This window comes from Oncorhynchus nerka, linkage group LG18 (assembly GCF_034236695.1).
Source record: "Oncorhynchus nerka isolate Pitt River linkage group LG18, Oner_Uvic_2.0, whole genome shotgun sequence".
NCBI classification, from domain to species: Eukaryota; Metazoa; Chordata; class Actinopteri; order Salmoniformes; family Salmonidae; genus Oncorhynchus; species Oncorhynchus nerka.
Window position 1 is genome coordinate 13,464,004 of NC_088413.1, and position 26,896 is coordinate 13,490,899.

Sequence of the window (26,896 nt, forward strand, 5' to 3'; positions counted from 1 at the left end):
TCCTAGTATAATGGGGTAGTATACCCCCTACTAGTATAATGGGGTAGTATACCCCTCCCTCCTAGTATAATGGGGTAGTATACCCCCCTCCTAGTATAATGGGGTAGTATACCCCCTCCTAGTATAATGGGGTAGTATACCCCCCTCCTAGTATAATGGGGTAGTATACCCCCTCCTAGTATAATGGGGTAGTATACCCCCTACTAGTATAATGGGGTAGTATACCCCTCCCTCCTAGTATAATGGGGTAGTATACCCCTCCTAGTATAATGGGGTTGTTAGTTCCCCTCCTAGTATAATGGGGTAGTATACCCCCCTCCTAGTATAATGGGGTAGTATACCCCTCCTAGTATAATGGGGTAGTATACCCTCCCTCCTAGTATAATGGGGTAGTATACCCCTCCCTCCTAGTATAATGGGGTAGTATACCCTCCCTCCTAGTATAATGGGGTAGTATACCCCCCTCCTAGTATAATGGGGTAGTATACCCCTCCCTCCTAGTATAATGGGGTAGTATACCCCTCCCTCCTAGTATAATGGGGTAGTATACCCCCTCCCTCCTAGTATAATGGGGTAGTATACCCCTCCCTCCTAGTATAATGGGGTAGTATACCCCCCTCCTAGTATAATGGGGTAGTATACCCCTCCCTCCTAGTATAATGGGGTAGTATACCCTCCCTCCTAGTATAATGGGGTAGTATACCCCTCCCTCCTAGTATAATGGGGTAGTATACCCTCCCTACTAGTATAATGGGGTAGTATACCCTCCCTCCTAGTATAATGGGGTAGTATACCCCTCCCTCCTAGTATAATGGGGTAGTATACCCCCACTCCTAGTATAATGGGGTAGTATACCCCTCCCTCCTAGTATAATGGGGTAGTATACCCCCCTCCTAGTATAATGGGGTAGTATACCCCCCTACTAGTATAATGGGGTAGTATACCCCCCTACTAGTATAATGGGGTAGTATACCCCTCCCTCCTAGTATAATGGGGTAGTATACCCCCCTCCTAGTATAATGGGGTAGTATACCCCCCCTCCTAGTATAATGGGGTAGTATACCCCTCCCTCCTAGTATAATGGGGTAGTATACCCCCTCCTAGTATAATGGGGTAGTATACCCCCCTACTAGTATAATGGGGTAGTATACCCCTCCCTCCTAGTATAATGGGGTAGTATACCCCTCCCTCCTAGTATAATGGGGTAGTATACCCCCCACTAGTATAATGGGGTAGTATACCCCCCTACTAGTATAATGGGGTAGTATACCCCTCCCTCCTAGTATAATGGGGTAGTATACCCCCCTCCTAGTATAATGGGGTAGTATACCCCCCTACTAGTATAATGGGGTAGTATACCCCTCCCTCCTAGTATAATGGGGTAGTATACCCCCCTACTAGTATAATGGGGTAGTATACCCCCTACTAGTATAATGGGGTAGTATACCCCCTACTAGTATAATGGGGTAGTATACCCCCTCCCTCCTAGTATAATGGGGTAGTATACCCCTCCCTCCTAGTATAATGGGGTAGTATACCCCCTCCCTAGTATAATGGGGTAGTATACCCTCCCCCCTAGTATAATGGGGTAGTATACCCCTCCCTCCTAGTATAATGGGGTAGTATACCCCTCCCTCCTAGTATAATGGGGTAGTATACCCCCTCCCTCCTAGTATAATGGGGTAGTATACCCCCCTACTAGTATAATGGGGTAGTATACCCCTCCCTCCTAGTATAATGGGGTAGTATACCCCCCCCTACTAGTATAATGGGGTAGTATACCCCTCCCTCCTAGTATAATGGGGTAGTATACCCCCCCTACTAGTATAATGGGGTAGTATACCCCTCCCTCCTAGTATAATGGGGTAGTATACCCCTCCCTCCTAGTATAATGGGGTAGTATACCCTCCCTCCTAGTATAATGGGGTAGTATACCCTCCCTCCTAGTATAATGGGGTAGTATACCCCTCCCTCCTAGTATAATGGGGTAGTATACCCCCCCACTAGTATAATGGGGTAGTATACCCCTCCCTCCTAGTATAATGGGGTAGTATACCCCTCCCTCCTAGTATAATGGGGTAGTATACCCCCCACCTAGTATAATGGGGTAGTATACCCCACCACCTAGTATAATGGGGTAGTATACCCCACCACCTAGTATAATGGGGTAGTATACCCCTCCCTCCTAGTATAATGGGGTAGTATACCCCTCCCTCCTAGTATAATGGGGTAGTATACCCCACCACCTAGTATAATGGGGTAGTATACCCCTCCCTCCTAGTGGGCCTAGACTTTCCTGGAGCTCCTTGTTCTCTAAGCGTCGCTGAATCATCCAACCCTTTAAACCACAGATGTCTTTACAACAGTGAAGATGTAAAAAAACAGTTTCCCCAAATTGAGAAAAAGAGACATTTTCACAACAAGGCAAATCAATTCACCATGACCATTTTAACTATGAATAGGTAGGGAAATTGTTTATGTCAAAGTGTATATAAAATGTTATCACCAAGATCCTCTCAAGTGAGCATCACATGACTTTCAGTATGATATGGAGAGTAGGTAGGCTAGAAAATGCCTCTAAATAACCACTGATAAGAGGTCTGATCTTAGTTCCACCCCTTAATGGCTCCAGTTAGGATTGGGGATGAGGTAATCTGGTGGGGATGAGGTAATCTGGTGGGGATGAGGTAATCTGGTGGGGATGAGGTAATCTGGTGGGGATGAGCTAATCTGGTGGGGATGAGCTAATCTGGTGGGGATGAGGTAATCTGGTGGGGATGAGTTAGTCTGGGGATGAGGTAATGAAGTTTAGCAGACACAGATCATTAAGCCTACGCCTAGACTAAAGAGAGAGTTCACCCAAGTGACATAATAGGATTGATTGCTTTACCCTGTAATCAGCCTATGGACAAGGTACGACCGCAATCCATGCTTTTGTGGAACAAATCCAATGCAAGTCAGTGGTACCGATGTTACAGCCTTTTTCACGCTTTATGTTCAAATCATATAAGTAACTTAATTGAGCTACACAATTGATTTTAAATAGCCTTCTTTAGAATGATTTGGATGTTCAATAGATCTTTCCTTTCTCTATCTTGTCCAATAAACAAAAAATATGCTCAAAAACAAAGTGCTTTGTAGTCCAGGGAAGTGTCTGGGAAACCGGCCTGTAAGGGTAGGTTGATCAAAACTTTAACACTTTGTGGTGTCAAGCATTGGCTCAGAGACTGCACCATCCTCCTCCTTCTCTTTCATTTCTCTGGCGCCACCAAGTGGCAAAGTATGGAACTTCACCTGGAACACATCCCACCTCTCGGGCAACCAGACCTTATTGAACATCAGCTGAGCCAGCCAGGAGAAACCCAAGATGGCCGCCAGGGCCAGAAGCATACATATGGTCCTGATGGGGGAGCGCTGGACGTAGACACCGTCCTCCAGGGTGCATCCAGGGAAGTGGAGGACAGGGGCGAGGTTGAAGATGGGCTCCCCACAGAGGACTCTCATCAGGCCCCCTACGAGGTATCCCACCACGGCTCCATAGCCGTTGGAGACCTGTTGGAAGATGAAGAGATTTGTTTTGAAGAAGTGATATTCTAGCCTCACACTAACTTATTTTTCTGCTCTGTCGTTTCCTACATACTTTAGTTTCAGTGCCATCGTTGAGGTCGTTTGTGGGGACGAGGGGCAATGAGGGGCATTGTGCAAAACAGGTTCATCAGCGATTGGATCAAATCAAATTGTATTTGTCACATGCGCCGAATTCATTGAAATGCTTATTTACTGCAGGGGCAGTATTGAGTAGCTTGGATGAAAAGGTGCCCAGAGTAAACTGCCTGCTCCTCAGGCCCAGTTGCTAATATATGCATATTATTATTAGTATTGGATAGAAAACACTCTGAAGATTCTAAAACAGTTTGAATGATGTCTGTGAGTATTACAGAACTCATATGGAAGGCAAAAACCTGAGAAAAAAATCCAACCAGGAAGTGGGAAATCTGAGGTTTGTAGGTTTTCAACAACTCATCGCCTATTGAATACACAGTAGGATATGAGTCAGTTTGCACTTCCTACGGCTTCCACTAGATGTCAACTGTCTTTAGAACCTTGTCCGATGCTTTTACTGTGAAGTGGGGGCGAAGGAGAGGAATGAGTAAGGTAGATGTCAACAGTCTTTAGAACCTTGTCCGATGCTTTTACTGTGAAGTGGGGGCGAAGGAGAGGGGAATGAGTAAGGTCTATCATGAGCTGACCATGCACGTTCACGTGAGAGCTCTGTTCCATCGCACTTCTGAAGACAATGGAATTCTCCGGGAGGAACATTATTGAAGATTTATGTTAAAAACATCCTAAAGATTGATTCAATACATCGTTTGACATGTTTCTACTGACTGTTTCGTCTGCTTTTAGTGACCGCGCTTGACTTTTTACTAAACGCGCTAACAAAAGTAGCTATTTGGACATAAATGATGGACATTACTGAACAAAACAAACATTTCTTGTGGAAGTGGGAGTCCTGGGAGTGCATTCCGACGAAGATCAGCAAAGGAAAGTGTAGATTTATAATGCTATTTATGACTTTTGTTGACTCCACAATAAGGCGGGTAACTGTATGGCTGGCTTTGGTGGCTGAACGCTGTTCTCAGATGATTGAATATTGTATTTTTGCCGTAAAGCTTTTTTGAAATCTGACACAGCGGTTGCATTAAGAACAAGTTTATCTTTAATTCTATGTAAAACATGTATCTGTCATCGAAGTTTATGATGAGTATTTCTGTTATTTGATGTGGCTCTCTGCAATTTCTCTGGATATTTTAGAGGCATTTCTGAACATGGTGCCAATGTAAACTGAGGTTTTTGGATATAAATATGAACTTTATTGAACAAAACATATATGTATTGTGTTACATGAAGTCCTATGAGTGTCATCTGATGAAGATCATCAAAGGTTAGTGATTAATTGTATCTCTATTTCTGATTTTTGCGACTCCTGTATTTGGCTGGAAAAAAGGACAGTTTTTCTGTTATTTTGCGGTGACCTAACATAATCGTTTGTGGTGCTTTCGCTGTAAAGCCTTTTTGAAATCGGACACTGTGGTGGGATTAAGAAGAATTGTATCTTTAAAATGGTGTGAAATATTTGTATGTTTGAGGAATTTTAATTATGAGATTTCTGTTGTTTGAATTTGGCGCCCTGCACTTTCACTGGCTGTTGTCATATCGATCCCGTTAACGGGATTGCAGCCCTAAGAAGTTTTAACCAATAATGCAGTTTTGTTTTTAAATTAAAGAAATAAAAGTAACAAATAATTAAAGACCAGCAGTAATATAACTAAACTAATCAGAGTATCAAAGCCAATTGCACATTTTCAAACCGCTGTTTTATCCACGTGTTTTGGTTCTGGTCCAACCCATTGGTTTCTGGACCAATCAGACGGCCCTGAATGTGTTCACATTCAGTGAAGAATCTGGGAGGTACTCAGATCCAGACTCATTGTGGAGAAGAAACTAACGTCTGTAGGTGTGGCCTAGCGTTTGGCTGGAGCAAGGACTCTGGGTAGCCAGACGAATTATAACCTGGGCCTGTATCCACAAAGCCTCTCTGAGTAAGAGTTCTGATCTAGGATCAGTTTAGCCTTTTAGTTCATAATGAATGAGATTATATGGACAGGTTGGAACCTGATCCTAGATCATAATGATTTAGATATGGACAGGTTGGGGCCTGATCATAATGAACAAGATGATATGGACAGGGTGGGGCCTGATCATAATGAACAAGATGATATGGACAGGTTGGGGCCTGATCATAATGAATAAGATGATATGGACAGGTTGGGGCCTGATCATAATGAATAAGATGATATGGACAGGGTGGGGCCTGATCATAATGAATGAGATGATATGGACAGGTTGGGGCCTGATCATAATGAACAAGATGATATGGACAGGTTGGGGCCTGATCATAATGAATAAGATGATATGGACAGGTTGGGGCCTGATCATAATGAACAAGATGATATGGACAGGTTGGGGCCTGATCATAATGAATGAGATGATATGGACAGGTTGGGGCCTGATCATAATGAATAAGATGATATGGACAGGTTGGGGCCTGATCATAATGAACAAGATGATATGGACAGGTTGGGACCTGATCCTAGATCATAATGATTTAGATATGGACAGGTTGGGGCCTGAACCTAGATCAGCACTCCTACTCTAAGACGCTTTGTGGCTAGGGCCGGTTTGTGCTCTTGCCATCTCCATTGCTGTAGTTGTCAAGCCGACCATTTGGCATGATGTTGAGTGAGTTGGCATGACGACATCACAAACAGACTGGCACTCAGGCTAGTGACACACCACCATGTTTGTGATGCAGGGAAAAGATAAGGCCCACACACACAATATCACCTCTGCATGTTTACACACACACACACACACACACACACACACCTGGAAGAAGAGGACGCAGATGAGCTGAGGGAAGATGATGGTGTAGGAGAGATCAGACGCCAGGATCCACAGGGCAAAGGTACTGTTGTGGAGGAGAGTGAGGGCCATCCCACACAGCCCCACCACCACCACCGACACACGGATCACCCACTGTATCTCCCTGTCTGAGGCCTAGAGGAGAGAGAGACACAAGATGGAGGCACAGTGGTCAGGACAAATCAAAGATGGAGGCACAGTGGTCAGGACAGATCCAAGATGGAGGCACAGTGGTCAGGACAGATCCAAGATGGAGGCACAGTGGGGAGGACAGATCCAAGACGGAGGCACAGTGGGCTGGACAGATCCAAGACGGAGGCACAGTGGGGAGGACAGATCCAAGATGGAGGCACAGTGGGCTGGACAGAGCCAAGAGGGAGGCACAGTGGTCAGGACAGATCCAAGATGGAGGCACAGTGGTTATAAACTCTCTAGACGTATGAGATACAGATCCCCCACTGAACCTCCCTGTGTGTCATCTGGAGAATGGGGGAGACAGACACGAAATGGAGGTACAGCAGTTAAAGGGGTGTGTTCCTCTGCCCCTTGAACAGCCCTGTGGTGTAATACTCAGAGAAGTCAGAAGAGCTTGAACAGCCCTGTGGTGTAATACTCAGAGAAGTCAGAAGAGCTTGAACAGCCCTGTGGTGTAATACTCAGAGAAGTCAGAAGAGCTTGAACAGCCCTGTGGTGTAATACTCAGAGAAGTCAGAAGAGCTTGAACAGCCCTGTGGTGTAATACTCAGAGAAGTCAGAAGAGCTTGAACAGCCCTGTGGTGTAATACTCAGAGAAGTCAGAAGAGCTTGAACAGCCCTGTGGTGTAATACTCAGAGAAGTCAGAAGAGCTTGAACAGCCCTGTGGTGTAATACTCAGATAAGTCACAAGAGGGAGCACGGAGTTAGGCTATATGTCCCAAAATGCCATTACACTATAGAACCCAATGCAATGTTTTCAAATGGTAATTGAAAAATGTCTTGCCAATGTCCCAAAAAAGGGATGAAATAGGGGAAAAAAACACTTATTTATGCATTTAGTGGTGATTTTCTGGTACATGACCTATGACCTAGAACAGGACTAATGAACACAATGGATCGTGTCCATTGAGAATGTGTTTCAGTTCTGGACTAGTAGGTTTATTCATCTGCGTCTGAGAAAACAGACCTAAATTCCTTAAGTCACCTCTAATCTATTGAGTATCTAGTCACACACAGATTTATTAGAATGAGGTGTAAGTAATGGGATAGAACGAAAGCCTGCAGCCAACTCTTCACCTGCTTCCTGATGATGTTCTTGTAGATGTTGGAGGAGAACATGGAGGCGGAGCTGAGCAGGCCAGAGTCCACGGATGACATCACTGCGGCGGCGATGGCCCCGATGCCGATGACGGACACGTAGGGCGGAGCCAGGTGCTGCAGGGCGATGGGGAGCACCAATCCCGTCTCGTTGCGCTCATACGGAGACGGAGACCCGTACGATGTCAGGTTCCAGTCTGGAGACACACCAGGAAAGTGTCAATAAAGTTAGGTCATTTTGACAATCACACTTTGATGAAGTCTAAAAGCATAAACACGAGTACCCTGTGTATGAGTTATTTCAATGCTTTCATTTTGCAATCAGCTCATGTGAGCTGCAGGGAAACCAGATGTATTCAAGGGATCTCGTGCTCCACAGAGAGTAATAACAAACATGCACTCTAGCCATAACACCAGGACACTGCCACTAGACTGGAGTGTGTTATGGTTCATGATGTGAGGTAGATGATAGGAGCAGATAACAGACAAACCAGTCAACGACACACAACTCTTTTTCTCTGAAACTTTATAACCCCTTTAATAACATTAACTTGGAGGTGCTTATATTTGTCCATTATTCTTGAACAAGAGAACATGTGTTTAATTGCTATAATGTAATTATTTCGCCACTATGGCCTATTTATTGCCTTACCTCCCTTATCTTACCTCATTTGCACACACTGTATACAGACTTTTTCTATTGTGTTATTGACTGTATGTTTTGTTTATTCCATGTGTAACTCTGTTGTTGTTTGTGTTGCACTGCTTTGCTTTATCTTGGTCAGGTCGCAGTTGTACATGAGAACTTGTTCTCAACTAGCCTACCTGGTTAAATAAAGGTGAAATAAAAAATAAAATGTATTTTTATCTACATATCCCAACTCCCCCCGAGACACCGGCGGACAGTTGGGGTCAGAGACGACCATTACACCCCTGGAGCAATAAGGGTTTCAGTGCCTTGCACAAGGGCACAACAACAGATTATTCACCTTGAGACACCGGCGGAGAGTTGGGGTCAGAGACGACCATTACACCCCTGGAGCAATAAGGGTTTCAGTGCCTTGCACAAGGGCACAACAACAGATGATTCACCTTGAGACACCGGCGGAGAGTTGGGGTCAGAGACGACCATTACACCCCTGGAGCAATAAGGGTTTCAGTGCCTTGCACAAGGGCACAACAACAGATTATTCACCTTGAGACACCGGCAGAGAGTTGGGGTCAGAGACGACCATTACACCCCTGGAGCAATAAGGGTTTCAGTGCCTTGCACAAGGGCACAACAACAGATTATTCACCTTGTTTGCTCCGGGATTGGAACACCTTTTTGTACTTTATTACCTGTGGAAGCGGCCACAGCCCCGACCAGGACAGAGGGGATCCCCAGGATGAGGACCATGGCAGCAGCCGCGAAGCAGGTGACCTGGGCGTTAAACGAGGAAGAGGCCGAAAGCGTCCTCTGGTGGAAACACTGGAAAGACAAGCTACCCAACGCCTGAGGAGAGAGGGGAGGAGATGAGGGAGAAGAGGAGAGGATGGAGAAGAAAGGGAGGAGGGGAGGGAGGCAGAAGAGGAGGGAGGCAGAAGAGGAGAGGAGGGAGGAGATGAAAGGGAGGAGGGGAGGGAGGCAGAAGAGGAGAGGAGGGAGAAGAGGAGAGGAGGGAGGCAGTAGATGAGGGAGAAGAGGAGAGGAAGGAGGCAGAAGAGGAGAGGAAGGAGCAGAAGAGGAGAGGAGGGAGGAGATAAGGGAGGCAGAAGATGAGAGGAGGGAGGAGATGAGGGAGAAGAGGAGAGGAGGGAGGAGATGAGGAGAAGAGGAGAGGAGGGAGGAGGAGGAGAGAGGAGAGGAGGGAGGCAGAAGAGGAGAGGAGGGAGGAGATGAGAGGAGGGAGGAGATGAGGGAGAAGAGGAGAGGAGGGGGAGAGGAGAGAGGAGAGGGAGGCAGAAGAGGAGAGGAGGGAGGAGATGAGGGAGAAGAGGAGAGGAGGGAGGAGAGGAGAGAGGAGAGGAGGGAGGCAGAAGAGGAGAGGAGGGAGGAGATGAGGGAGAAGAGGAGAGGAGGGAGGAGATAAGGGAGAAGAGGAGAGGAGGGAGGAGAGGAGAGAGGAGAGGAGGGAGGCAGAAGAGGAGAGGAGGGAGGAGATGAGGGTGAAGAGGAGAGGAGGGAGGAGATGAGGGAGAATAAAGGAGGAGGAGGGGAGGGAGGCAGAAGAGGAGGGAGGAGAGGAGAGAGGAGAGGAGGAAGGGAGGGATGGAGAAGAGGAGGGGGAGGATAAGGAGACAGAGGAGAAAGGGAAGATGACAAGGAGGATGACAAGAACATAAAGGAGGTTGTTAGATTGTGAAATGGTGGCATGTAGAATTGCTGTTAAGGTTTGAATCCCTGAGCAGACTAGGTGATAAATCTGCCGAGGTGCCCTTGAGCAAGGCACTTAGCCCTTACGGCTCCTGTAAGTCCCTCTGGATAAGAGTCCCTGCTAAATGACTTACATTAATAAGTTCTGTTTGTGTTGTTTAAGGAGAAGTAGAATGAGGCCTTGAGTCTCCAGGATGTTTTTGTATTGTAGAGTCATGGTGAGGTCGAGGAAAGGGTTGTTTGTGGTTTTTGGGGGACTGTCTGTTAGAAAGCTTGAGACTGGAAACCACAGATAGGCTGCATGGCCTAACAACAACAAGATAAGATGGTGCCAACACTGGTTGAGATTGTAGAAACTCCTGGGTCATGGTTAACACAAGACCATGTCCTTAATGAGGATGAAAGCGTCTGTGGAAAATGCTGTGTCATGTTAGTGGACAAAATACTTGAATATCTCATGGTATGAGAGGGGTGAGCTTTGATATGATGTGAGAGAGTGCTGCCATTCCAACGGTACGGGGATTCAGCTGTTGAGTCTCTTTTGCTATTACACAACTGAACTTCACTCAAAAGTTTTGACTCAATTTGTAATGAACGAGTGTATTGCATATTGATTCCTCCTTATCAAGGTGGAGCAAAGAGTTTTGAGCAGTAGAGAAAATAAATGGTTGGAAGATAGAAGAGAGAATAGTGATATGACTGTAATGTAGAGGAGAGGAGAGAGACTGGTGATATGACTGTAATGTAGAGACTGGTGATATGACTGTAATGGAGAGGAGAGGACAGAGACTGGTGATATGAGTGTAATGTAGAGACTGGTGATGTGACTGTAATGTAGAGGAGAGGAGAGAGACTGGTGATATGACTGTAATGTAGAGACTGGTGATATGACTGTAATGTAGAGGAGAGGAGAGAGACTGGTGATATGACTGTAATGTAGAGACTGGTGATATGACTGTAATGTAGAGGCTGGTGATATGACTGTAATGTAGAGGAGAGAGACTGGTGATATGACTGTAATGTAGAGGAGAGGAGAGACTGGTGATATGACTGTAATGTAGAGGAGATGAGAGACTGGTGATATGACTGTAATGTAGAGGAGAGGAGAGACTGGTGATATGACTGTAATGTAGAGGAGAGGAGACTGGTGATATGACTGGTGATATGACTGTAATGTAGAGACTGGTGATATGACTGTAATGTAGAGGAGAGGAGAGACTGGTGATATGACTGTAATGTAGAGGAGAGGAGAGAGACTGGTGATATGACTGTAATGTAGAGACTGGTGATATGACTGTAATGTAGAGGAGAGGAGAGACTGGTGATATGACTGTAATGTAGAGGAGAGGAGAGAGACTGGTGATATGACTGTAATGTAGAGGAGAGGAGAGACTGGTGATATGACTGTAATGTAGAGACTGGTGATATGACTGTAATGTAGAGGAGAGGAGAGACTGGTGATATGACTGTAATGTAGAGACTGGTGATATGACTGTAATGTAGAGACTGGTGATATGACTGTAATGTAGAGGAGAGAAGAGACTGGTGATATGACTGTAATGTAGAGGAGAGAGACTGGTGATATGACTGTAATGTAGAGACTGGTGATATGACTGTAATGTAGAGGAGAGGAGAGAGACTGGTGATATGACTGTAATGTAGAGGAGAGAAGAGACTGGTGATATGACTGTAATGTAGAGACTGGTGATGTGACTGTAATGTAGAGGAGAGGAGAGACTGGTGAAATGACTGTAATGTAGAGGAGAGGAGAGACTGGTGATATGACTGTAATGTAGAGGAGAGACTGGTGATATGACTGTAATGTAGAGGAGAGGAGAGACTGGTGAAATGACTGTAATGTAGAGGAGAGGAGAGACTGGTGATATGACTGTAATGTAGAGGAGAGACTGGTGATATGACTGTAATGTAGAGGAGAGGAGAGACTGGTGATATGACTGTAATGTAGAGGAGAGGAGAGAGACTGGTGATATGACTGTAATGTAGAGGAGAGGAGAGACTGGTGATATGACTGTAATGTAGAGGAGAGGAGAGACTGGTGATATGACTGTAATGTAGAGGAGAGAAGAGAGACTGGTGATATGACTGTAATGTAGAGGAGAGGAGAGAGACTGGTGATATGACTGTAATGTAGAGGAGAGGAGAGACTGGTGATATGACTGTAATGTAGAGGAGAGACTGGTGAAATGACTGTAATGTAGAGGAGAGACTGGTGATATGACTGTAATGTAGAGGAGAGGAGAGACTGGTGATATGACTGTAATGTAGAGGAGAGACTGGTGAAATGACTGTAATGTAGAGGAGAGGAGAGACTGGTGATATGACTGTAATGTAGAGGAGAGACTGGTGAAATGACTGTAATGTAGAGGAGAGGAGAGACTGGTGATATGACTGTAATGTAGAGGAGAGGAGAGACTGGTGATATGGCTGTAATGTAGAGGAGAGGAGAGACTGGTGATATGACTGTAATGTAGAGGAGAGGAGAGAGACTGGTGATATGACTGTAATGTAGAGGAGAGACTGGTGAAATGACTGTAATGTAGAGGAGAGGAGAGACTGGTGATATGACTGTAATGTAGAGGAGAGGAGAGAGACTGGTGATATGACTGTAATGTAGAGGAGAGAGACTGGTGATATGACTGTAATGTAGAGACTGGTGATATGACTGTAATGTAGAGGAGAGAGACTGGTGATATGACTGTAATGTAGAGGAGAGGAGAGAGACTGGTGATATGACTGTAATGTAGAGGAGAGGAGAGACTGGTGATATGACTGTAATGTAGAGGAGAGGAGAGACTGGTGATATGACTGTAATGTAGAGGAGAGGAGAGACTGGTGATATGACTGTAATGTAGAGGAGAGAAGAGACTGGTGATATGACTGTAATGTAGAGGAGAGAAGAGAGACTGGTGATATGACTGTAATGTAGAGGAGAGGAGAGAGACTGGTGATATGACTGTAATGTAGAGGAGAGACTGGTGAAATGACTGTAATGTAGAGGAGAGGAGAGACTGGTGATATGACTGTAATGTAGAGGAGAGGAGAGAGACTGGTGATATGACTGTAATGTAGAGGAGAGAGACTGGTGATATGACTGTAATGTAGAGACTGGTGATATGACTGTAATGTAGAGGAGAGAGACTGGTGATATGACTGTAATGTAGAGGAGAGGAGAGAGACTGGTGATATGACTGTAATGTAGAGACTGTAATGTAGAGAGGAGAGACTGGTGATATGACTGTAATGTAGAGTGAGAGGAGAGACTGGTGATATGACTGTAATGTAGAGGAGAGGAGAGACTGGTGATATGACTGTAATGTAGAGGAGAGAAGAGACTGGTGATATGACTGTAATGTAGAGAGAGTGAGAGAGACTGGTGATATGACTGTAATGTAGAGGAGAACTGGTGATATGACTGTACTAGAGGAGAGAGAGATATGACTGTAATGTAGAGGAGAGGAGAGACTGGTGATATGACTGTAATGTAGAGGAGAGGACAGAGACTGGTGATATGACTGTAATGTAGAGGAGAGAAGAGACTGGTGATATGACTGTAATGTAGAGGAGAGAGACTGGTGATATGACTGTAATGTAGAGGAGAGAGACTGGTGATATGACTGTAATGTAGAGGAGAGGAGAGAGACTGGTGATATGACTGTAATGTAGAGGAGAGAAGAGACTGGTGATATGACTGTAATGTAGAGGAGAGGAGAGACTGGTGATATGACTGTAATGTAGAGGAGAGGAGAGACTGGTGATATGACTGTAATGTAGAGGAGAGGAGGGAGACTGGTGATATGACTGTAATGTAGAGACTGGTGATATGACTGTAATGTAGAGGAGAGGAGAGACTGGTGATATGACTGTAATGTAGAGACTGGTGATATGACTGTAATGTAGAGACTGGTGATATGACTGTAATGGAGAGGAGAGGAGAGACTGGTGAAATGACTGTAATGTAGAGGAGAGACTGGTGATATGACTGTAATGTAGAGGAGAGGAGAGACTGGTGATATGACTGTAATGTAGAGGAGAGACTGGTGAAATGACTGTAATGTAGAGGAGAGGAGAGACTGGTGATATGACTAATCTAGAGACTGGTGATATGACTGTAATGTAGAGGAGAGACTGGTGAAATGACTGTAATGTAGAGGAGAGGAGAGACTGGTGATATGACTGTAATGTAGAGGAGAGGAGAGAGACTGGTGATATGACTGTAATGTAGAGGAGAGGAGAGACTGGTGATATGACTGTAATGTAGAGGAGAGGAGAGAGACTGGTGATATGACTGTAATGTAGAGACTGGTGATATGACTGTAATGTAGAGGAGAGGAGAGACTGGTGATATGACTGTAATGTAGAGGAGAGGAGAGAGACTGGTGATATGACTGTAATGTAGAGACTGGTGATATGACTGTAATGTACAGGAGAAGAGAGAGACCGGGGATATGACTGTAATGTAGAGGAGAAGATAGAGACTGGTGATATGACTGTAATGTAGAGGAGAGGAGAGAAACTGGTGATATGACTGTAATGTAGAGGAGAGAAGAGACTGGTGATATGACTGTAATGTAGAGGAGAGAGACTGGTGATATGACTGTAATGTAGACTGGTGATATGACTGTAATGAGAGAGAGAGACTGGTGATATGACTGTAATGTAGAGGAGAGAGACTGGTGATATGACTGTAATGTAGAGGAGAGAAGAGACTGGTGATATGACTGTAATGTAGAGGAGAGAGACTGGTGATATGACTGTAATGTAGAGGAGAGGAGAGACTGGTGAAATGACTGTAATGTAGAGGAGAGGAGAGACTGGTGATATGACTGTAATGTAGAGGAGAGGAAAGACTTGTGATATGACTGTAATGTAGAGGAGAGGAGAGACTGGTGATATGACTGTAATGTAGAGGAGAGGAGAGACTGGTGATATGACTGTAATGTAATGTAGAGGAGAGGCTGGTGATATGACTGTAATGTAGAGGAGAGGAGAGACTGGTGATATGACTGTAATGTAGAGACTGGTGATATGACTGTAATGTAGAGACTGGTGATATGACTGTAATGTAGAGACTGGTGATATGAATGTAATGTAGAGACTGGTGATATGACTGTAATGTAGAGACTGGTGATATGACTGTAATGTAGAGGAGAGGAGAGACTGGTGATATGACTGTAATGTAGAGACTGGTGATATGACTGTAATGTAGAGGAGAGAGACTGGTGATATAACTGTAATGTAGAGGAGAGAGACTGGTGTTATGACTGTAATGTAGAGGAGAGACTGGTGATATGACTGTAATGGAGAGGAGAGGACAGAGGCTGGTGATATGACTGTAATGTAGAGACTGGTGATGTGACTGTAATGTAGAGGAAAGGAGAGACTGGTGATATGACTGTAATGTAGAGGAGAGACTGGTGAAATGACTGTAATGTAGAGACTGGTGATATGACTGTAATGTAGAGGAGAGACTGGTGATATGACTGTAATGTAGAGGAGAGGAGAGACTGGTGATATGACTGTAATGTAGAGGAGAGGAGAGAGACTGGTGATATGACTGTAATGTAGAGGAGAGGAGAGAGACTGGTGATATGACTGTAATGTAGAGGAGAGAGACTGGTGATATGACTGTAATGTAGAGACTGGTGATATGACTGTAATGTAGAGACTGGTGATATGACTGTAATGTAGAGACTGGTGATATGACTGTAATGTAGAGACTGGTGATATGACTGTAATGTAGAGGAGAGGAGAGACTGGTGATATGACTGTAATGTAGAGACTGGTGATATGACTGTAATGTAGAGGAGAGGAGAGACTGGTGATATGACTGTAATGTGAGAGACTGGTGATATGACTGTAATGTAGAGACTGGTGATATGACTGTAATGTAGAGACTGGTGATATGACTGTAATGTAGAGACTGGTGATATGACTGTAATGTAGAGGAGAGGAGAGACTGGTGATATGACTGTAATGTAGAGGAGAGAGACTGGTGATATGACTGTAATGTAGAGACTGGTGAAATGACTGTAATGTAGAGGAGAGATGAGACTGGTGATATGACTGTAATGTAGAGGAGAGAGACTGGTGATGTGACTGTAATGTAGAGACTGGTGATGTGACTGTAATGTAGAGACTGGTGAAATGACTGTAATGTAGAGGAGAGGAGAGACTGGTGATATGACTGTAATGTAGAGGAGAGGAGAGAGACTGGTGATATGACTGTAATGTAGAGGAGAGGAGAGAAACTGGTGATATGACTGTAATGTAGAGGAGAGACTGGTGATATGACTGTAATAGAGGAGAGACTAGATATGACTGTAATGAGAGACTGGTGATATGACTGTAATGTAGAGACTGGTGAGGAGAGACTGGTGATATGACTGTAATGTAGAGAGAGAGACTGGTGATATGACTGTAATGTAGAGAGACTGGTGATATGACTGTAATGTAGAGACTGGTGATATGACTGTAATGTAGAGGAGAGACTGGTGATATGACTGTAATGTAGAGGAGAGGAGAGACTGGTGATATGACTGTAATGTAGAGGAGAGGACTGGTGATATGACTGTAATGTAGAGACTGGTGATATGACTGTAATGTAGAGAGAGTAAGAGAGACTGGTGATATGACTGTAATGTAGAGACTGGTGATATGACTGTAATGTAGAGACTGGTGATATGACTGTAATGTAGAGACTGGTGATATGACTGTAATGTAGAGAGAGAGACTGGTGATATGACTGTAATGTAGAGAGAGAGGAGAGACTGGTGATATGACTGTAATGTAGAGACTGGTGATATGACTGTAATGTAGAGGGAGAGAGACTGGTGATATGACTGTAATGTAGAGACTGGTGATATGACTGTAATGTAGAGACTGGTGATATGACTGTAATGTAGAGATGATATGACTGTAATGTAGAGACTGGTGATATGACTGTAATGTAGAGGAGAGGAGAGACTGGTGATATGACTGTAATGTAGAGATGTAGAGAGACTGAGACTGGTGATATGACTGTAATGTAGAGAGAGACTGGTGATATGACTGTAATGTAGAGGAGAGACTGGTGATATGACTGTAATGTAGAGGAGAGACTGGTGATATGGTGATATGACTGTAATGTAGAGACTGGTGATATGACTGTAATGAGAGACTGGTGATATGACTGTAATGTAGAGGAGAGGAGAGACTGGTGATATGACTGTAATGTAGAGGAGACTGGGAGAGACTGGTGATATGACTGTAATGTAGAGGAGAGGAGAGACTGGTGATATGACTGTAATGTAGAGGAGAGGAGAGACTGGTGATATGACTGTAATGTAATGGAGAGGAGAGACTGGTGATATGACTGTAATGTAGAGACTGGTGATATGACTGTAATGTAGAGGAGAGGAGAGACTGGTGATATGACTGTAATGTAGAGACTGGTGATATGACTGTAATGTAGAGAGAGACTGGTGATATGACTGTAATGTAGAGGAGAGGAGAGACTGGTGATATATGACTGTAATGTAGAGGAGAGGAGAGACTGGTGATATGACTGTAATGTAGAGACTGGTGATATGACTGTAATGTAGAGGAGAGGAGAGACTGGTGATATGACTGTAATGTAGAGACTGGTGATATGACTGTAATGTTATGACTGAAATGACTGTAATGTAGAGGAGAGGAGAGACTGGTGATATGACTGTAATGTAGAGGAGAGGAGAGAGACTGGTGATATGACTGTAATGTAGAGACTGGTGATATGACTGTAATGTAGAGACTGGTGATATGACTGTAATGTAGAGGAAAGGAGAGACTGGTGATATGACTGTAATGTAGAGGAGAGACTGGTGAAATGACTGTAATGTAGAGACTGGTGATATGACTGTAATGTAGAGGAGAGACTGGTGATATGACTGTAATGTAGAGGAGAGGAGAGACTGGTGATATGACTGTAATGTAGAGGAGAGGAGAGAGACTGGTGATATGACTGTAATGTAGAGGAGAGGAGAGAGACTGGTGATATGACTGTAATGTAGAGGAGAGAGACTGGTGATATGACTGTAATGTAGAGACTGGTGATATGACTGTAATGTAGAGACTGGTGATATGACTGTAATGTAGAGACTGGTGATATGACTGTAATGTAGAGGAGAGGAGAGACTGGTGATATGACTGTAATGTAGAGACTGGTGATATGACTGTAATGTAGAGGAGAGGAGAGACTGGTGATATGACTGTAATGTAGAGACTGGTGATATGACTGTAATGTAGAGACTGGTGATATGACTGTAATGTAGAGACTGGTGATATGACTGTAATGTAGAGACTGGTGATATGACTGTAATGTAGAGGAGAGGAGAGACTGGTGATATGACTGTAATGTAGAGGAGAGAGACTGGTGATATGACTGTAATGTAGAGACTGGTGAAATGACTGTAATGTAGAGGAGAGATGAGACTGGTGATATGACTGTAATGTAGAGGAGAGAGACTGGTGATGTGACTGTAATGTAGAGACTGGTGATGTGACTGTAATGTAGAGACTGGTGAAATGACTGTAATGTAGAGGAGAGGAGAGACTGGTGATATGACTGTAATGTAGAGGAGAGGAGAGAGACTGGTGATATGACTGTAATGTAGAGGAGAGGAGAGAAACTGGTGATATGACTGTAATGTAGAGGAGAGACTGGTGATATGACTGTAATGTAGAGGAGAGGAGAGACTGGTGATATGACTGTAATGTAGAGACTGGTGATATGACTGTAATGTAGAGGAGAGGAGAGACTGGTGATATGACTGTAATGTAGAGACTGGTGATATGACTGTAATGTAGAGGAGAGACTGGTGATATGACTGTAATGTAGAGGAGAGGAGAGACTGGTGATATGACTGTAATGTAGAGGAGAGGAGAGACTGGTGATATGACTGTAATGTAGAGGCTGGTGATATGACTGTAATGTAGAGGAGAGGAGAGACTGGTGATATGACTGTAATGTAGAGACTGGTGATATGACTGTAATGTATATACTGGTGATATGACTGTAATGTAGAGGAGAGGAGAGAGACTGGTGATACGACTGTAATGTAGAGACTGGTGATATGACTGTAATGTAGATACTGGTGATATGACTGTAATGTAGAGGAGAGACTGGTGATATGACTGTAATGTAGAGGAGAGGAGAGAGACTGGTGATATGACTGTAATGTAGAGGAGAGACTGGTGATATGACTGTAATGTAGAGGAGAGACTGGTGATATGACTGTAATGTAGAGGAGAGAGACTGGTGATATGACTGTAATGTAGAGGAGAGACTGGTGATATGACTGTAATGTAGAGACTGGTGATATGACTGTAATGTAGAGGAGAGACTGGTGATATGACTGTAATGTAGAGGAGAGGAGAGACTGGTGATATGACTGTAATGTAGAGACTGGTGATATGACTGTAATGTAGAGGAGAGGAGAGACTTGTGATATGACTGTAATGTAGAGGAGAGGAGAGACTGGTGATATGACTGTAATGTAGAGGAGAGGAGAGACTGGTGATATGACTGTAATGTAATGTAGAGGAGAGGCTGGTGATATGACTGTAATGTAGAGGAGAGGAGAGACTGGTGATATGACTGTAATGTAGAGACTGGTGATATGACTGTAATGTAGAGACTGGTGATATGACTGTAATGTAGAGACTGGTGATATGACTGTAATGTAGAGACTGGTGATATGACTGTAATGTAGAGACTGGTGATATGACTGTAATGTAGAGGAGAGGAGAGACTGGTGATATGACTGTAATGTAGAGACTGGTGATATGATAATGTAGACTGGTGATATGACTGTAATGAGAGACTGGTGACTGTAATGTAGAGGAGAGAGACTGGTGATATGACTGTAATGTAGAGGAGAGGAGAGACTGGTGATATGACTGTAATGTAGAGGAGAGGACAGAGGCTGGTGATATGACTGTAATGTAGAGACTGGTGATAATGACTGTAATGTAGAGGAAAGGAGAGAGACTGGTGATATGACTGTAATGTAGAGGAGAGACTGGTGTGAAATGACTGTAATGTAGAGACTGGTGATATGACTGTAATGTAGAGGAGAGACTGGTGATATGACTGTAATGTAGAGGAGAGGAGAGACTGGTGATATGACTGTAATGTAGAGGAGAGGAGAGAGACTGGTGATATGACTGTAATGTAGAGGAGAGGAGAGAGACTGGTGATATGACTGTAATGTAGAGGAGAGAGACTGGTGATATGACTGTAATGTAGAGACTGGTGATATGACTGTAATGTAGAGACTGGTGATATGACTGTAATGTAGAGACTGGTGATATGACTGTAATGTAGAGACTGGTGATATGACTGTAATGTAGAGGAGAGGAGAGACTGGTGATATGACTGTAATGTAGAGACTGGTGATATGACTGTAATGTAGAGGAGAGGAGAGACTGGTGATATGACTGTAATGTAGAGACTGGTGATATGACTGTAATGTAGAGACTGGTGATATGAGTAATGTAGAGACTGGTGATATGACTGTAATGTAGAGACTGGTGATATGACTGTAATGTACTGTAGATGGAGAGACTGGTGATATGACTGTAATGTAGAGGAGAGAGACTGGTGATATGACTGTAATGTAGAGACTGGTGAAATGACTGTAATGTAGAGGAGAGGAGAGACTGGTGATATGACTGTAATGTAGAGGAGAGAGACTGGTGATGTGACTGTAATGTAGAGACTGGTGATGTGACTGTAATGTAGAGACTGGTGAAATGACTGTAATGTAGAGGAGAGGAGAGACTGGTGATATGACTGTAATGTAGAGGAGAGGAGAGAGACTGGTGATATGACTGTAATGTAGAGGAGAGGAGAGAAACTGGTGATATGACTGTAATGTAGAGGAGAGACTGGTGATATGACTGTAATGTAGAGGAGAGGAGAGACTGGTGATATGACTGTAATGTAGAGACTGGTGATATGACTGTAATGTAGAGGAGAGGAGAGACTGGTGATATGACTGTAATGTAGAGACTGGTGATATGACTGTAATGTAGAGGAGAGACTGGTGATATGACTGTAATGTAGAGGAGAGGAGAGACTGGTGATATGACTGTAATGTAGAGGAGAGGAGAGACTGGTGATATGACTGTAATGTAGAGGCTGGTGATATGACTGTAATGTAGAGGAGAGGAGAGACTGGTGATATGACTGTAATGTAGAGACTGGTGATATGACTGTAATGTATATACTGGTGATATGACTGTAATGTAGAGGAGAGGAGAGAGACTGGTGATACGACTGTAATGTAGAGACTGGTGATATGACTGTAATATAGAGGCTGGTGATATGACTAATCTAGAGACTGGTGATATGACTGTAATGTAGATACTGGTGATATGACTGTAATGTAGAGGAGAGACTGGTGATATGACTGTAATGTAGAGGAGAGGAGAGAGACTGGTGATATGACTGTAATGTAGAGGAGAGACTGGTGATATGACTGTAATGTAGAGGAGAGAGACTGGTGATATGACTGTAATGTAGAGGAGAGACTGGTGATATGACTGTAATGTAGAGACTGGTGATATGACTGTAATGTAGAGGAGAGACTGGTGATATGACTGTAATGTAGAGGAGAGGAGAGACTGGTGATATGACTGTAATGTAGAGACTGGTGATATGACTGTAATGTAGAGGAGAGACTGGTGATATGACTAATCTAGAGACTGGTGATATGACTGTAATGTAGAGACTGGTGATATGACTGTAATGTAGAGGAGAGAGACTGGTGATATGACTGTAATGTAGAGGAGAGGAGAGAGACTGGTGATATGACTGTAATGTAGAGGAGAGAGACTGGTGATATGACTGTAATGTAGGGACTGGTGATATGACTGTAATGTAGAGGAGAGGAGAGACTGGTGATATGACTGTAATGTAGAGGAGAGGAGAGAGACTGGTGATATGACTGTAATGTAGAGACTGGTGATATGACTGTAATGTAGAGGAGAGGAGAGACTGGTGATATGACTGTAATGTAGAGGAGAGAGACTGGTGATATGACTGTAATGTAGAGACTGGTGAAATGACTGTAATGTAGAGGAGAGGAGAGACTGGTGATATGACTGTAATGTAGAGGAGAGAGACTGGTGATGTGACTGTAATGTAGAGACTGGTGATGTGACTGTAATGTAGAGACTGGTGAAATGACTGTAATGTAGAGGAGAGGAGAGACTGGTGATATGACTGTAATGTAGAGGAGAGGAGAGAGACTGGTGATATGACTGTAATGTAGAGGAGAGGAGAGAAACTGGTGATATGACTGTAATGTAGAGGAGAGACTGGTGATATGACTGTAATGTAGAGGAGAGGAGAGACTGGTGATATGACTGTAATGTAGAGACTGGTGATATGACTGTAATGTAGAGGAGAGGAGAGACTGGTGATATGACTGTAATGTAGAGACTGGTGATATGACTGTAATGTAGAGGAGAGACTGGTGATATGACTGTAATGTAGAGGAGAGGAGAGACTGGTGATATGACTGTAATGTAGAGGAGAGGAGAGACTGGTGATATGACTGTAATGTAGAGGCTGGTGATATGACTGTAATGTAGAGGAGAGGAGAGACTGGTGATATGACTGTAATGTAGAGACTGGTGATATGACTGTAACGTATATACTGGTGATATGACTGTAATGTAGAGGAGAGGAGAGAGACTGGTGATATGACTGTAATGTAGAGGAGAGACTGGTGATATGACTGTAATGTAGAGGAGAGGAGAGACTGGTGATATGACTGTAATGTAGAGACTGGTGATATGACTGTAATGTAGAGGAGAGGAGAGACTGGTGATATGACTGTAATGTAGAGACTGGTGATATGACTGTAATGTAGAGGAGAGACTGGTGATATGACTGTAATGTAGAGGAGAGGAGAGACTGGTGATATGACTGTAATGTAGAGGAGAGGAGAGACTGGTGATATGACTGTAATGTAGAGGCTGGTGATATGACTGTAATGTAGAGGAGAGGAGAGACTGGTGATATGACTGTAATGTAGAGACTGGTGATATGACTGTAACGTATATACTGGTGATATGACTGTAATGTAGAGGAGAGGAGAGAGACTGGTGATATGACTGTAATGTAGAGGCTGGTGATATGACTAATCTAGAGACTGGTGATATGACTGTAATGTAGATACTGGTGATATGACTGTAATGTAGAGGAGAGACTGGTGATATGACTGTAATGTAGAGGAGAGGAGAGAGACTGGTGATATGACTGTAATGTAGAGGAGAGACTGGTGATATGACTGTAATGTAGAGGAGAGACTGGTGATATGACTGTAATGTAGAGACTGGTGATATGACTGTAATGTAGAGGAGAGACTGGTGATATGACTGTAATGTAGAGGAGAGGAGAGACTGGTGATATGACTGTAATGTAGAGACTGGTGATATGACTGTAATGTAGAGACTGGTGATATGACTGTAATGTAGAGACTGGTGATATGACTGTAATGTAGAGACTAGTGATATGACTGTATGATAGGAGTATGCATATGTTTTACTTATCAAATGCTTATTCAAGCCTTATATAACTTACTTGACTCATTTAACGCATTAACAAATGAATCATCCGTCCATCCATCAATGAATCAGTTGATCTCACCACCAATAAGAAGTCATCAACCCACTTGAAGACCTTCTCCTTCTCCATGTGTCCCAGCCAGGGGGCCTGGTAGGTGTGGTTGAAGGCTGTCTGGGTGATGTCACCCACCACTGGGTTGGCCATGAGGAACGGGACACACAGCCACTGGCAGCAGAGACAGAAAAGACCAAATTAAAAATGATTAACTCCTGTCTTCGCTTGCAGCCACAATGAGACACATGAACATACATTAAATTGTATATGATAATGATCATTTTATGTTTTCGTCCATCAAAAGTACATCTGTAGTCAACTATGTTCAGATGAGTTCCATCTGTTAAAAGACAGACCGTTTGTGTGTTTTTTGTTGGGCAATTATCTCCGTTGTCAATCATCCGACAACAGATCACTCCTAGGTGTTGGCTCCATCCAAAATACTTGGACAATGTTTCCACGACCTTACACTCACCAGACTGGTTTAGATTCAAAATGGCCGCCTGTACCTCACCAGACTGGTTTAGATTCAAAATGGCCGCCTGTCCCTCACCAGACTGGATTGGATTCAAATTGGCCGCCTGTCACTCACCAGACTGGTTTAGATTCAAAATGGCCGCCTGTCCCTCACCAGACTGGATTGGATTCAAATTGGCCGCCTGTCCCTCACCAGACTGGTTTAGATTCAAAATGGCCGCCTGTCCCTCACCAGACTGGATTGGATTGAAAATGGCCGCCTGTCACTCACCAGACTGGATTGGATTGAAAATGGCCGCCTGTCACTCACCAGACTGGATTGGATTGAAAATGGCCACCTGTCACTCACCAGACTGGATTGGATTCAAAATGGCTGCCTGTCACTCACCAGACTGGATTGGATTCAAAATGGCTGCCTGTCACTCACCAGACTGGATTGGATTCAAAATGGCCACCTGTCACTCACCAGACTGGTTTAGATTCAAAATGGCTGCCTGTCACTCACCAGACTGGATTGGATTCAAAATGGCCACCTGTCACTCACCAGACTGGATTAGATTCAAAATGGCTGCCTGTCACTCACCAGACTGGATTGGATTCAAAATGGCGCCTGTCACTCACCAGACTGGATTGGGCCACCTGTCACTCACCAGACTGGATTAGATTCAAAATGGCTGCCTGTCACTCACCAGACTGGATTGGATTCAAAATGGCCACCTGTCACTCACCAGACTGGTTTAGATTCAAAATGGCCGCCTGTCACTCACCAGACTGGATTGGATTCAAAATGGCCACCTGTCACTCACCAGACTGGTTTAGATTCAAAATGGCCGCCTGTCACTCACCAGACTGGATTGGATTCAAAATGGCCGCCTGTCACTCACCAGACTGGTTTAGATTGAAAATGGCCGCCTGTCACTCACCAGACTGGATTGGATTCAAAATGGCCGCCTGTCACTCACCAGACTGGATTGGATTCAAAATGGCCGCCTGTCACTCACCAGACTGGATTGGATTCAAAATGCCCGCCTGTCACTCACCAGACTGGTTTAGATTCAAAATGGCCGCCTGTCCCTCACCAGACTGGTTTAGATTCAAAATGGCCGCCTGTCCCTCACCAGACTGGATTGGATTCAAATTGGCCGCCTGTCCCTCACCAGACTGGTTTAGATTCAAAATGGCCGCCTGTCCCTCACCAGACTGGATTGGATTCAAATTGGCCGCCTGTCCCTTGCCTGTCCCTCACCAGATTCAAAATGCCGCCTGTCCTCACCAGACTGGATTGGATTCAAAATGGCCGCCTGTCACTCACCAGACTGGATTGGATTGATTCAAAATGGCCGCCTGTCACTCACCAGACTGGATTGGATTGAAAATGGCAAAATGCCTGTCACTCACCAGACTGGATTGGATTGAAATGGCCACCTGTCACTCACCAGACTGGATTGGATTCAAAATGGCTGCCTGTCACTCACCAGACTGGATTGGATTCAAAATGGCTGCCTGTCACTCACCAGACTGGATTGGATTCAAAATGGCCACCTGTCACTCACCAGACTGGTTTAGATTCAAAATGGCTGCCTGTCACTCACCAGACTGGATTGGATTCAAAATGGCCACCTGTCACTCACCAGACTGGTTTAGATTCAAAATGGCCGCCTGTCACTCACCAGACTGGGATTCAAAATCCGCCTTCACTCACCAGAATTGGCAGGTCGCCTGTCACTCACCAGACTGGATTGGATTCAAAATGGCTGCCTGTCACTCACCAGACTGGATTGGATTCAAAATGGCCACCTGTCACTCACCAGACTGGTTTAGATTCAAAATGGCTGCCTGTCACTCACCAGACTGGATTGGATTCAAAATGGCCACCTGTCACTCACCAGACTGGTTTAGATTCAAAATGGCCGTCACTCACCAGACTGGTTTGTCACTCACCAGACTGGATTGGATTCAAAATGGCCGCCTGTCACTCACCAGACTGGTTTAGATTCAAAATGGCCGCCTGTCACTCACCAGACTGGATTGGATTCAAAATGGCCGCCTGTCACTCACCAGACTGGATTGGATTCAAAATGGCCGCCTGTCACTCACCAGACTGGATTGGATTCAAAATGGCCGCCTGTCACTCACCAGACTGGATTGGATTCAAAATGCCCGCCTGTCACTCACCAGACTGGATTGGATTCAAAATGGCCGCCTGTCACTCACCAGACTGGTTTAGATTCAAAATGGCCGCCTGTCACTCACCAGACTGGATTGGATTCAAAATGGCCACCTGTCACTCACCAGACTGGATTGGATTCAAAATGGCCGCCTGTCCCTCACCAGACTGGTTTAGATTGAAAATGGCCGCCTGTCACTCACCAGACTGGATTGGATTCAAAATGGCCGCCTGTCACTCACCAGACTGGATTGGATTGAAAATGGCCGCCTGTCACTCACCAGACTGAAGAAGATGAGGATGAGCTGGATAACGTCAGTGTAGGCTACAGAGTAGAGTCCTCCCAGTAGAGTGTAGATGATGGCCACCACTGCAGAAATCCCCACAGAGTAGGAGTAGGGCAGGTCCAGAATCACACTCATGGTGCCACCTGCAGCACACACACAC

General features: G+C 44.4%; 1 protein-coding gene across 1 annotated transcript in view; it reads right to left on the reverse strand.

The window, feature by feature from the left end:
- Positions 1-2,164: 2,164 nt before the first annotated feature.
- LOC135561752 (high-affinity choline transporter 1-like) overlaps positions 2,165-26,896 on the reverse strand; it is a 28,405-nt gene continuing 3,673 nt past the window's right edge. The window contains exons 4-9 of the mRNA XM_065003527.1: positions 26,731-26,879; positions 23,833-23,976; positions 9,122-9,275; positions 7,760-7,977; positions 6,451-6,621; positions 2,165-3,552 (exon numbers count right to left, since the gene is read on the reverse strand). Coding sequence (XP_064859599.1) covers positions 3,193-3,552; positions 6,451-6,621; positions 7,760-7,977; positions 9,122-9,275; positions 23,833-23,976; positions 26,731-26,879 — 1,196 coding nt within the window. The 3' untranslated portion in view covers positions 2,165-3,192. The remainder of the gene's footprint in view (positions 3,553-6,450; positions 6,622-7,759; positions 7,978-9,121; positions 9,276-23,832; positions 23,977-26,730; positions 26,880-26,896) is intronic.